This window comes from Panthera pardus, unplaced genomic scaffold (assembly GCF_024362965.1).
Source record: "Panthera pardus isolate Hobbes unplaced genomic scaffold, ASM2436296v1 HiC_scaffold_27, whole genome shotgun sequence".
In the NCBI taxonomy this organism is placed as follows: domain Eukaryota; kingdom Metazoa; phylum Chordata; class Mammalia; order Carnivora; family Felidae; genus Panthera; species Panthera pardus.
The window spans coordinates 761,828-774,838 of NW_026526843.1; the positions used below are offsets into that span (position 1 = coordinate 761,828).

The 13,011-nt window shown below is 37.8% G+C and overlaps 1 protein-coding gene across 5 annotated transcripts in view; it reads left to right on the top strand.

The window, feature by feature from the left end:
* TMLHE (trimethyllysine hydroxylase, epsilon) overlaps positions 1-9,555 on the top strand; it is a 104,702-nt gene extending 95,147 nt beyond the window's left edge. For all 5 annotated transcript variants that reach the window (XM_053891263.1, XM_053891262.1, XM_053891266.1 and 2 more), the window contains 2 exons: positions 7,353-7,491; positions 7,889-9,555. In XM_053891263.1, coding sequence (XP_053747238.1) covers positions 7,353-7,491; positions 7,889-8,020 — 271 coding nt within the window. In that variant the 3' untranslated portion in view covers positions 8,021-9,555. The remainder of the gene's footprint in view (positions 1-7,352; positions 7,492-7,888) is intronic.
* The last annotated feature ends 3,456 nt before the right edge of the window (positions 9,556-13,011 follow it).

A 13,011-nucleotide genomic window follows, 5' to 3' on the forward strand; every position in this document is an offset into this window, starting at 1 on the left:
AAGAGCCTAAATGTCCATCAACTGATGAATGGATAAAGAAATTGTGGTTTATATACACAATGGAATACTACGTGGCAATGAGAAAAAATGAAATATGGCCTTTTGTAGCAACATGGATGGAACTGGAGAGTGTGATGCTAAGTGAAATAAGCCATACAGAGAAAGACAGATACCATATGGTTTCACTCTTATGTGGATCCTGAGAAACGTAACAGAAACCCATGGGGGAGGGGAAGGAAAAAAAAAAAAAGAGGTTAGAGTGGGAGAGAGCCAAAGCATAAGAGACTGTTAAAAACTGAGAACAAACTGAGGGTTGATGGGGGGTGGGAGGGAGAGCAGGGTGGGTGATGGGTATTGAGGAGGGCACCTTTTGGGATGAGCACTGGGTGTTGTATGGAAACCAATTTGACAGTAAATTTCATATATTAAAAAAAAAAGTGCTGCTATAAACATTGGGGTACATGTGCCTCTATGCTTCGGCACTTCTGTATCCTTTGGGTATATTCCTAGCAGTGCTATTGCTGGGTCATAGGGTAGGTCTATTTTTAATTTTTTGAGGAACCTCCACACTGTTTTCCAGAGCGGCTGCACCAGTTTGCATTCCCACCAACAGCGCAAGAGGGTTCCCATTTCTCCACATCCTCGCCAGCATCTAGTCTCCTGACTTGTTCATTTTAGCCACTCTTACTGGCGTGAGGTGATATCTCATTGTAGTTTTGATTTGTATTTCCCTGATGAGGAGTGACGTCGAGCATCTTTTCATGTGTCTGTTGGCCATCTGGATGTCTTCTTTAGAAAAGTGCCTATTCATGTCTTCTGCCCATTTCTTCACTGGATTATTTGTTTTTCAGGTGTGGAGTTTGTGAGTTCTTTATAGATTTTGGATACTAGCCCTTTGTCTGATATGTAATTTGCAAATATCTTTTCCCATTCCGTCGGTTGCCTTTCAGTTTTGTTGATTGTTTCCTTTGCTGTGCAGAAGCTTTTTATCTTCATGAGGTCCCAATAGTTCATTTTTGGTTTTAATTCCCTTGCCTTTGGAGATGTGTCGAGTGAGAAATTGCTGTGGCTGAGGTCAGAGAGGTTTTTTTTCTGCTTTCTCCTCTAGGGTTTTGATGGTTTCCTGTCTCACATTCAGGTCCTTCATCCATTTCGAGTTTATTTTTGTGAATGGTGTAAGAAAATGGTCTAGTTTCATTCTTCTGTATGTTTCTGTCCAGTGCTTCCAGCACCATTTGTTAAAGAGACTGTCTTTTTTCCATTGGATACTCTTTCCTGCTTTGTCAAAGATTAGTTGGCCATACATTTGTGGGTCCATTACGGGGTTCTCTATTCTATTCCATTGGTCTATGTGTCTGTTTTTGTGCCAATGCCATACTGTCTTGATGATTACAGCTTTGTAGTAGAGGCTAAAGTCTGGGACTGTGATGCCTCCCGTTTTGGTTTTCTTCTTCAATATTACTTTGGCTATTTGGGGTCTTTTGTGGTTCCACACAAATTTTATGACTGTTTGTTCTATCTTGAGAAGAATGCTAGTGCAATTTTGATTGGGATTGCGTTGAATGTGTAGATTGCTTTGGGTAGCATTGACATTTTAACAATATTTATTCTTCCAATCCATGAGCATTGAATGTTTTTCCATTTCTTTGTATCTTCTTCAATTTCCTTCATAAGCTTTCTATAGTTTCAGCATACAGATCTTTTACATCTTTGGTTAGGTTTATTCATAGGTATTTTATGGTTCTTGGTGCAATTGTGAATAGGATAAGTTACTTTATTTCTCTTTCTGTTGCTTCATTATTGGTGTATAAAAATGCAACTGATTTCTGTACATTAATTTTGTACCCTGCGACTTTGCTGAATTCATGTATCAGTTCTAGCAGATTTTGGTGGAGTGTGTTGGGTTTTCCAGGTAGAGTATTGTGTTGTCTGCGAAAAGTGAAAGTCTGACTTCATCTTTGCCAATTTTGATGCCTTTGATTTCATTTTGTTGTCTGATTGCTGATGCTAGGACTTTCAATACTATGTTAAACAACAGTGGTGAGAGTGGACATCCATGTCGTGTTCCTGATCTCAGGGGGAAAGCTCTCAGTTTTTTCCCATTGAGGATGATATTACCTGTGGGATTTTCATAAATGGCTTCTATGATGTTTCAGTATGTTCCTTAAATCCCGACTTTCTTGAGGGTTTTTATTAACAAAGGATGCTGAATTTGGTCAAATGCTTTTTCTGCATCTATTGACAGGACCATATGGTTCTTATCTTTTATTAATGTGATGGATCACATTGATTGATTTGGGAATATTGAACCAGCCCTGCAGCCCAGGAATTAATCCCACTTGACCATGGTGAATAATTATTTTTATATGCTGTTGAATTCAATTTGCTAGTATCTTGTTGAGAATTTTTGCATACATATTCATCAGGGATATTGGCCTGTACTCTTTTTTTTGCTGGGTCTCTGTCTGGTTTGGGAATCAAAGTAATGTTGGCTTCATAGAATGAGCCCTGAAGTTTTCCTTCCATTTCTATTTTTTTGGAACAGCTTGAGAAGGATAGGTACTAACTCTGCTTTAAATGTCTGGTAGAATTCCCCTGGGAAGCCATCTGGTCCAGGACTCTTATTTGTTGGGAGATTTTTTATGACTAATTCAATTTCTTCACTAGTTATGAGTCTGTTCAAATTTTCTGTTTCTTCCCGTTTGAGTTTTGGTAGTGTGTGGGTGTTTAGGAATTTGTCCATTTCTTCCATGTTGTCCAGTTTGTTGGCATATAATTTTTCATACTGTTCCCTGATGATTGAAAAAGGAAATGTTTAGATAGAACTATTTTTCTATCCTTCAGCCATTATTTTCTTAATTTATTTATTTAAATTCAAGTTAATTAACATACACTGTAGCTTTGGTTTCAGTAGAACCCAGTGGTTCATCGCTTACATATAACACCCAGTACTCATCCCAACAAGTGCTCTCCTTAATTCCCATCACCCATTTAGCCCATGTCCACACCCACCTCCCCTCCGGGAGCCCTGTTTGTTCTATGTATTTAAGAGTCTTGTATGGTTTCTCCCTCTCTGTTTTTATCTTCTTTTTCCTTCTCTTCCCCTATGTTCACCTGTTGTGTTTCTGAAATTCCACATATGAGTGAAATCATATGATACTTGTCTTTCTCCGACTGACTTATTTTGCTCAGCATAATATGCTTTGGTTCCATCCACGTTGTTACAAATGTCAAGATTTCATTCTTTTTCATCGCTGAGTGGTATTCCATTGTATATACAGATACCACATCTTTTTTATCCATTCATCAGTTGATGGACATTTGGGCTCTTTCCCTACTTTGGCTATTGTCGATAGTACTGCTATAAACATTGGGGTGCATGTGCCCCTTCAAATCAGCACTCCTGTATCCTTTGGGTAAACACCTAGTAGTGCAGTTGCTGGGTAGTTCTACTTTAATTTTTTGAGGAACCTCCAAACTGTTCTCCAGAGTGGCTGCACCAGTTTGCATTCCCACCAGCAATGCAAAAGTCTTCTCCTTTTTCTGCATCCTCACCAACATCTATTGTTTCTTGACTTGTTAATTATAGCCATTCTGACAGGTGTGAGGTAGTATCTCATCCTTGTTTTGATTTGCATTTCTCTGATGATTAGTGATGTTGAGCATCTTTTCATGTGTCTGTTAGCCATCTGGATTCTTCTTTGGAAAAGTGTCTATTCATGTCTTCACTGGATTATTTGTTTTTGGGGTATTGAGTTTGATATGTTCTTTTATGTTTTGGATACTAACCCTTTGTCCGATATGTCATTTGCAAATATCTTCTCCCATTCTGTTGGTTGTCTTTTAGTTTTGTTGATTGTTTCCTTTGTTGCAGAAGCTTTTTATCTTGATAAGGTCCCCATAGTTCATTTTTGTTTTTATTTCCCTTGCTACCAGAGATGTATCTAGTAAGAATTTGCTACAGCTGAGGTCAAAGAGGTTGCTGCCTCTGTTCTCCTGTAGGATTTTGATGGTTTCCTGTCTCACATTGAGGTCTCTTATCCATTTTGAGTTTATTTTTGTGTCTGGTGTAAGAAAGTGCTCTAGTTTCATTCTTCTGCATGTCACTGTCCAGTTTTCCCAGCACCATTTGCTGAAGAAACTGTCTTTTTTCCATTGGATACCCTTTCCTGCTTTGTCAAAGATTAGTTGGCCATACATTTGTGGGTCCATTTCTGGATTCTTTATTCTGTTCCATTGATATATGTGTCTGTTTTTATATGTCTTGTTTTTCCTAATAAGGGCCTTTTTTAGCTTATAGAAGTCCCTTTAACATTTCTTGTAAGGCCATTCTAGTAGTGATGAACTACTTTATTAGCTTTTGCTTTCTGGAAAACTCTTTGCCTCTTCTTCAATCCTGAATGGCAAATTTGCTGCATAGGGTATTGTCGTTTCAAAGGGTTTTTTTTCTTTCATCTTTCTGAATATATCATGACACTCCCTTATGGCCTGCCATGTGATGATATTCTTATGGGGGTTCCCTTATATGCAACAAGTTGTTTTCCTCATATTTCTTCTAAGATTATCTTCTTGTCTTTAACTTTTGAAAGTTTAATTATATTGTGTCTCAGTGTAGGTCTCTTTGGATTCCTCTTTTGGGGATTCCATGGGCTTCTTGGATGTAGCTGTCTCTTTCTCTAGGTTAGAGTAGTTTTCTGTTATTTTTTTGAATAAGCTTTCTGCCCCCTTCTCTCTCTCTTCTCTTTCTGGGACCCCTATAATGTGAATATTGGTCTGCTTGATGGAGTCTTGTAATTCCCTTCATCTATCTTCACTCTTTTTCATTTTTTACATCCTCTGATTGAATGAATTCTACTTTTCTGCCTTTGAGTTTGCTGATATTTTCTTCCACTTTATCTAGTCTGCTCTATTAACTTTGTAAATTCAGTTATTGTATTTTTCAGCTTGTATTTGTGTTCGTTACTTGTTAACATTTTCTATCTTTTTGTTAAAATTCTCACTTTGTCATGCATTGGTCCCCTGACCTTGGTGAGCATCTTTTGGCCATTTTTAAAAACCCTTTGTCAAATATACCATTTATATCCATTTTATTAAGGTCTGTTTCTGGAGTTTTACCTTGTTCTTTTGTTAGAACATATTCTTCTGTTTCTTCATTTTTTTCACTCTGTGTTGGTTCCTGCATATTAGATAAAACAGCCACCTCTCCCACTCTTGACAGAGTGGTCTTGTGTAGGAGATGGATCTCATATATCAGCTCAGCCTTAGCTCTTGGTTGTTTCTCAAACTTATATGATTGTCTAAGCCACTTTTTTTTGTTCTTAGTGCCTCCCAGTAGTTGATGGCGTGTCAAGACCTGTCAGCCTCCCAAAAGGAAGGATCTTAGTCAGCACCTAGATGCAAACTAATTAGAAGCCAGACTCTTGGTTAGCAGCTTTTAAAGTATACAAGTAGATTTCTTTCTAGGCAAGACCAGGATCTGAGCATATCTGTATGCTCCCTTGCACTAAGCCTTGGGTAGACAGCCAATTAAGAAACTTTTAACTCTTCAGTCCTCAGAGAGAAGCTTGGAATTGAGTTCCCTCCTAATTACTGCACCAGGGGTGGGGTTTATAGTAAGATTGTGTCTCAGCATCTTCCATCCATTTTGATGTGAGTTTTTTTTTTTTTTTCATTTGCCCATTGTGTAGGAGTCACTCAGCTAGTTTCTGGATTTCTTTCAGAGGAAGTTTCCCCATGTGTAGCTATAGATTTGGTATGTGCATGGGGGGAGGTGAGTTTGGGAGCTTCCCATGTTGCCATCAAGGATCAGCACCACCAGCACTATTTGTAAAGTGCCAAACTGGAAACTACTCAAATATCGATCAACAGTAGAATGTATGAATAAATTATGGTATAGTCACAAAATAAAATTCTATACAGCATGAAGGATAAATGATCTACTGCTCTATAACACAACAATGATAAATCTCCCAAATATATTAAATGAAATAAGCCAGACATAGCAGAGTACATTCTGTAGCATTTTTTGTTATATAAAGTTTATAAACAAGCAAAACTAATCTTTGGTGACAGAAGTCATGATGGTAGTTATCCTTGAGTTAGGGGAGAGACAAGATGGGAAAGGGGGACAAGGGAGTGTTCTGGGATATGGGTAATGATCTGTTTATTGAGTTGGATGCTAGGGGAAGGAATGTGTTCACATCATGAAAATTCATCAGGCTTATGATTTATGTACTTTTATGTATATGTACTATACTTCAGTAAAAGGTTAATTTGACTTGAGTAAAAAAAAAAAGACAGAAAAAAATCCAATATTTTTAGCAAAGGCTTTTCAGTGGTTTCCCATAGTACTCAGAATAAAACCCAAAGTCCTTACCATGGCCTAAAAGGTTACACATGATCTGGCCTATGGCTATCTCCTCCACATTATTCCTTCCTATTATTCCCATTGCTTACTTAGCTCCAGCCACATGGCCTTCTTGCTGTTATGCAAACATAATAAAACTCCTTTCCATCCTAATGCTTTTTACTTGCTATTCCTCTTTCCTGGAACACTCTTCCCTCAGCATGTCACATTGTTGGTTTCTTATCATACAGGTACCAGCTTAAATATCACTTCTTCAAAAAAGTCCTCACTTAACACTCCATCTGAAATAGACTTCCCAATCATTTTTTATTACATTACGGTATTTTTTCTTTATAGCATGTGTAACTATCTATGTATTTATTACTTGTTCTTCATTTGTCTTTCTTAATAGAATGCAAACTCCCCAAAGGCTGGGGTCACATCTGCTATGTTGATCATTGTGTCTTTAACACCTGACATCGCCTAGCACATAGGAGCTGCTCATATAAATGTTAGAGTTACATGAATGAATTAATGAAGATCCCTGGGTAAACTGTCCACTAAGCTATAGCTTGGCTTGTCCCCCCAAAGGGAAACACTTAGAAGTTCTAAGTCATCCTGTTAAAAATAAAGCCATGTTAGTATCACCTCTCTTGCCCACCTCAGCTTGATGAATAGAAAGCTCAGATATTTCCCCAGTGCTTCTGTAAAATTTGGCCAAGAGAATGTACTTTAGATAAAACATCATATCCTAAGAAGAGAAACCAGCTAGAACTTACTTCTATCTCCTACCCCCAGATTCTCCAAAGAAAAAATATATATATGGTCAATAGGCAGTGGAGCTCCTCTCTACAGTCCTATATTCCTAAGAAAACGTTGACTTATTCTCACCTTATCTAGGACAAGTAATGAATATAGAAAAGGCCTTATATAGAATTTTTCAATAAGCAAAAGGTGTCTTTAACATGTGTTTGAGGATATCTTTCTTCTTGTGATTTCATCTTAGATACAACAACTATGACAGAGCTGTCATCAATACTGTGCCTTATGATGTTGTCCATCGTTGGTATACAGCACACCGGACTCTGACAGTAGAGTTGAGGAGACCTGAGAATGAGTTTTGGGTCAAACTAAAGCCTGGCAGGGTGGGTGCCAAACTCTAAAGATGTCAAATAATTTTGATTTAAAGATGTCAAATAATTTTGATTTAAAGATGTCAAATAACAATAAAATGAAGCCAGTGTAGATACTCAATTGATACTCAAGTATTCTTGAGTAAAAGAATACTCAAGAAACAAGTTTGTCAAGTGCAGGACCTATTACCTACTGTAACCTATCTTTGTAACTTCCACCCAGCCTGCTGCAGGACCATGCACATCCTAAGTTCCAAATGTTTGTTTAATCTCAAAAAGAAAAATATGTCATCAAATGTAATCAGAGAACAACCTAAAGCTTTTTTTAAGTGATCTCTTCTGATTTAGAGTTCCTTTGGTCTGCCCTTGTTCTGATGGTGTTTTATTCTCTGTTTTTGCCCATTTACAGGTTCTATTTATAGACAACTGGCGTGTCCTACATGGCAGGGAATCCTTCACTGGCTATCGCCAACTCTGTGGCTGCTATTTAACAAGGGATGATGTATTAAACACTGCTCGTCTCTTGGGGCTTCAGGCTTAAAATTGACAGCATTAGGATTATGAACACACCCAACACCCTGCCTACCAGAATTTCATATCAGCAGAATAATATTGTGTCAATATCTACTTCAAATTGTCTCTTTATCTCATCACACAAAACAGAAGTTGCAACTAGATCAGTTAGAAAGGAAAGCATTTTAGGAATAACAAAGCCTTTATAAAGCAGGATAAAGCAAAATGTTTGGTCTTAGGACACGTTAACACTATTAAAAGTCATTGAGGACCCCAAAAAGTTCTTGGATGTGGATTGTATCTATTGATACTAACTGTATTAGATATTAAGACTGAGAAATGTTTAAAATTCAAGAACACAAAATCACACATCCCTCTCAGTATCAGAGAGATGACATTATCACACATCAGGTAGCCTTTGGAAAAAGCCTCTGTACATTTATGAGATAATGGGAGTTAAAAAGGCAAATATCACCTTAGTGTTATCATAAAAATAGTTTTTAAACTACAGGCCCACTAAAAGGGTCTCAAGGATCCTTACAGGTGTTTTCAGACCACTCTTTAAGAACCAGTGAGCTGGAGGATACCTTAGGACAGTCCTTTACATAGACCTGTGGATTAAAGAGTTTAACTGAAACCCTACATTTATACCTACAGTGTCCTATAACTACAGATACTAGAGAAATTGCTTCATAACACAAGCTCTGTGATAAGGGAGTAACTAAATACAAACACGTGTTTGTATCTTACAAGAAGAGTTATCTCCATCCACGTCATCTCTTGAGGAGTTAAACTAGGAAGTCACAATAGCTCCTGTGGAACAAAACCATCAGTTCAATAATTGTGTGAGGGATAATTACAGAAAGTTTTTAGAGACTTCTGAGGTTCCATATGATAATGCATATATACACACATACGCCACGAGAGAGTACAGAGGGTTAGTCTGTAAGACTGTTCAGTGAACTCATCATGATAGATAATGTGCTTCCAAAGAATTGGACATCACTATCCAAACTTGCATTTTTTCTTTTGACGGAATTTAGGATGCAATCTGTTTTCTCCATTTCTGCTGATCTTTTTTTTCTTCTCTTAAAATATTATATGTTTTAATTGCTAAGATTTGACAGGGTTAAGTTTAATACCTTGTTTCTTTTATTTTTTTAATGGCTTCCTTTACATATGGGTAGAGAGACAGAGAGATGGGTATGAGGCTTATTTTCCCCTAGGTTTCATTGAAAGTGAAGCTGTACAATAACTTCATTGACCACTATAGAATGATGAAAGAGAATCCAGGCTACTATGTGCACAAGAGGAAAAAAAGCATTATTAGTGAGGATAGAAGTCACAAATCAAAACCAATATTCTGATAGAGAGTAGAGTCTAATCTAATATTCACAAAGAGTCCCTAGTTCACATTTAGTAATTTATGCATTATCTTATTGACTCATCCAGTGTCCTAAAGTATGTTCTCAAAATATTTCTCCATTTTATTTGTAGTATATAGGAATCTTTAAGGGTCTTCATGAAATTTGTCATCCTTAGGTCAAAAGATTGATAATTAAGTCTAGGGGTTTTTTTTGTGTTTTTTTTTAATATATGAAATTTATTGTCAAATTGGTTTCCATACAACACCCAGTGCTCATCCCAAAAGGTGCCCTCCTCAATACCCATCACCCACCCACCCCTCCCTCCCACCCCCCATCAACCCTCAGTTTGTTCTCAGTTTTTAACAGTCTCTTATGTTTTGGCTCTCTCCCACTCTGACCTCTTTTTTTTTTAAGTCTAGGTTTTAAAGAATATACCCGTTAGCAATCAGAGCAGAAGTAACACTTTAACATGCAGTCTATTCTCCCTACTGTTATATACTCCTGAAATATGTCACCATTAGTATTCATCAGGATATTTACCTTTTTTGAAGTCTTGCTTAACTTAGCCTTGAAAATTATATTTTAACTACAGTCAGCATTGATTTATAACAAGCAAATCACATATTCAGGGCCCTGGAGAGACAGGGATACAGATCAGTCTTTCTCGCTAAAGGATTTCCTTTACCTTCTGTCTCACCTAGGACCTTGATTCATTAATTATTTCACCCTCGCTTGCCTAAATTTTCAATCCATACTTTTCTACAATGTACTCTTTTCACAGGAAGAAAGAAGGAAGGTAATCATTTGAGTATTGCCCATGGTGCATTGAAAACTTTCTTTGTGAGATGTTTCTTTTTTACATCTCTTTCTTGTGTCCCTGAATATGTAAGCATGGAGTCTCTGTCTACCAAGCTCAGTGTAAAGTTACTTTTACCTTTTGCTAAGGTGGGATGGGATCCGTGGGTCAGGAGCACTGCGCCTATCATATAGTGTTCCATAGCACCTAACATAATCACTACATAATACAAATTTGTTGGAATAAGAATAAATTAATAAATCATTTTCAAATATATTCACCAGAAATTACCATGTTCTTAGTAAATATGTCCTTTTGTGTTTGGCAGTTAACCAGCACTTAATTTTGTTTACCTTCATCTAGAGTAACAAACTATTAAGGAGGGTGCAGGACTGAGGGGTTTCCTGGGCTTCAGAACTTAGTGTTAAAACTGGGAAAGTACCACACAAACCAGGACTATTGTTCTCTCTACCCTTTTGCTGCTAGCTATGTCTTTTTCTTAGGTTCATCACTGGTTCCCATTTCTGTACGAGTGCTCTGTGCCCTCACAACCTGGGTAGTCCATGATGAAAAGGAAAAAAGATGGATAAACTATGGTGTGTTGTGGTGGTTCCCAAAATAGACCAGCAGCATCAGCATCATTTGAGCACTTGTTAGAAATGAAAATTCTCAGCCCCCACCCTGGACTTACTAAATCAAAAACTGTGGGGGTAGAATCCAGCAGTTTGCGTTTTGGAAAGCCCTCTGGGGCATTCTGGTGCCCATCAAAGTTTGAGAATCACTGAAGGGAAGAGCCTTGTTGTTGAGTTCTAGGCTCTATTTTAGCTATAGTTTGCTTTTCAGTTTTCTCTTCCTCACTTTATTTTTTTACTTATTTATTTATTTTGAGAGAGGACAGGGGAGAGGGAGAAAGAATCCAAAGCAGGCTCCAACCCAGCACAGAGCCCAACACAGGGCTTGAGCCCACAAACCGTGAGATCATGACCTGAGCCAAAACCAAGAGCTGGATACTCAACTGACTGAGCCACCTGGACACCCCCTTTTCTTCACTTTAAAATGGAGGGGGGCCTTGGACTAGGCAACATCTAAAGGTTCTGTCACTCTGTAATTTTGTTTGACCTCTCATAGCTTAAGTTTTCTCATATGAGTAGAGTAAGGAAAATACCTACCTCACAGGTTTTTCTAACAAATTTGTAATTATTAAATAAGATGTTTACAGCATATAATGATGACCAATAATAATAGCTAACTCTTTCATAGTGCTTTCCGTGTGCCAGACACTGTTATAACTGCTTTTAATCCCCATAGCAACCTATTTTATAAATGAATAAATAGAGGCAATGAGAGATGAAGTGGTTTACCCAAGATCACATGGCTAAATAAGTGTCAGAGGTTGTTAGAACCTCGAAAATCTGGCCACAGAAACAGTGCTTTTAATTCATGAAAGTGGGTGATGGGCATTGAGGAGGGCACCCGTTGGGATGAGCACTGGGTGTTGCATGGAAACCAATTTGACAATAAATTATATTTAATATAAAAAATAAATAAAAGTGAGTTTTAAAAAGCAAAAAAAATAATATTCCATATTCCAAAATAAATATTAATTACTTCCCCCTTGTGCATATTTACAGTCTAGCTGATCATTCATAGATAATAATCATCATCTTCATTATTAAGTTCCTTCCAACAGAATCTTAAGAGAACCATGAGAATATCTAGATGTTTTACAAATAGTTTGTAAACATCCAACCCCACCCCCCCACTTTTTAAAAAGAAGTGTTTTTCACATTCTCTAATTTTACTTCTTCCAAAGGTAGAAGGCTGATGATAGAAGGAAATCAATCCATTCAGTACTTTTCCTTCTTTCTACACTGTACAAAATATGTCAGTTGTTAGGTCAAAACCATTTTACAGGGAATATTCCCATCACTGCCCCAGGGAACTCTAGGGCATATTGAAGATCTACTCACAGGGCCAGCTAGTGGCTTAGTTGTAAAGTTGGGCCATGTCTGTGCCCTCACCTCCTTAAGCCTACAGCTCACCACAGCCAAAGACCCTGGCAGATATGGTAGTAGTTTATTTTTTGGTTCTCTTTTGTTGTTGTTGTCAGATTTACATTCAGGGGTTGGTGGGTTTGTGGGTAGTTCTTTCCTACTCCTTGGCTTTAAGCAGTGAGTCTGGCTTTTGTCCTCCATCTTGCTCAGAGCACTTCTGGACCAGAATATAAAGTATTAGCTTGATTAGCGGAATCCAAGCTTCCTTCCTGGAAGGCATCTTTAACAATTGTGAAAATCATCTTAAGCCATGTTGGTGGCTTAAGTTAGGTAAGCCATGTTAGTTTCATAGTGGTGTTCTAACCTACTTTTTTATGGGTAGATAAACATAGTAATTTATCCTATGCACAAGTGAAGATCACAAGGGTCAATGCTATGGTGAACCTGTGAAGTCAGTGAAGGTTTTTCTCTGCTAGCCCCACCTTTCTCCATGGTTGATCCTTTGTCCCATTGATGATGGCCACTCCATCCAATTCAGGTATTCAGTATCTTCTCAGCTTCTGCTTTCTAGATCCCTCTCTGATGCCTTGACTGAGGCAGAGTAGTGTCATAGGAAGAGCATGGACTTGAACCAAACTGGGTTTGAATTCTACCTTTGCCTCTGACTAACCTGGTAAATTTGGGGAAGCCACTTTCCTTCCTTGAGCCTCTGTTTCTTCATCTGCAAAGTTGGGCTAAAAATGTCATCTACTTAATAAAGCTGTGATGAATGAAATGAGGTCATGTGTATAAAGTGAGTACCATAGTGAGCAGTACACAATAAATAGTACTTAGTAATTGTTTATCATCATCACCAATATCA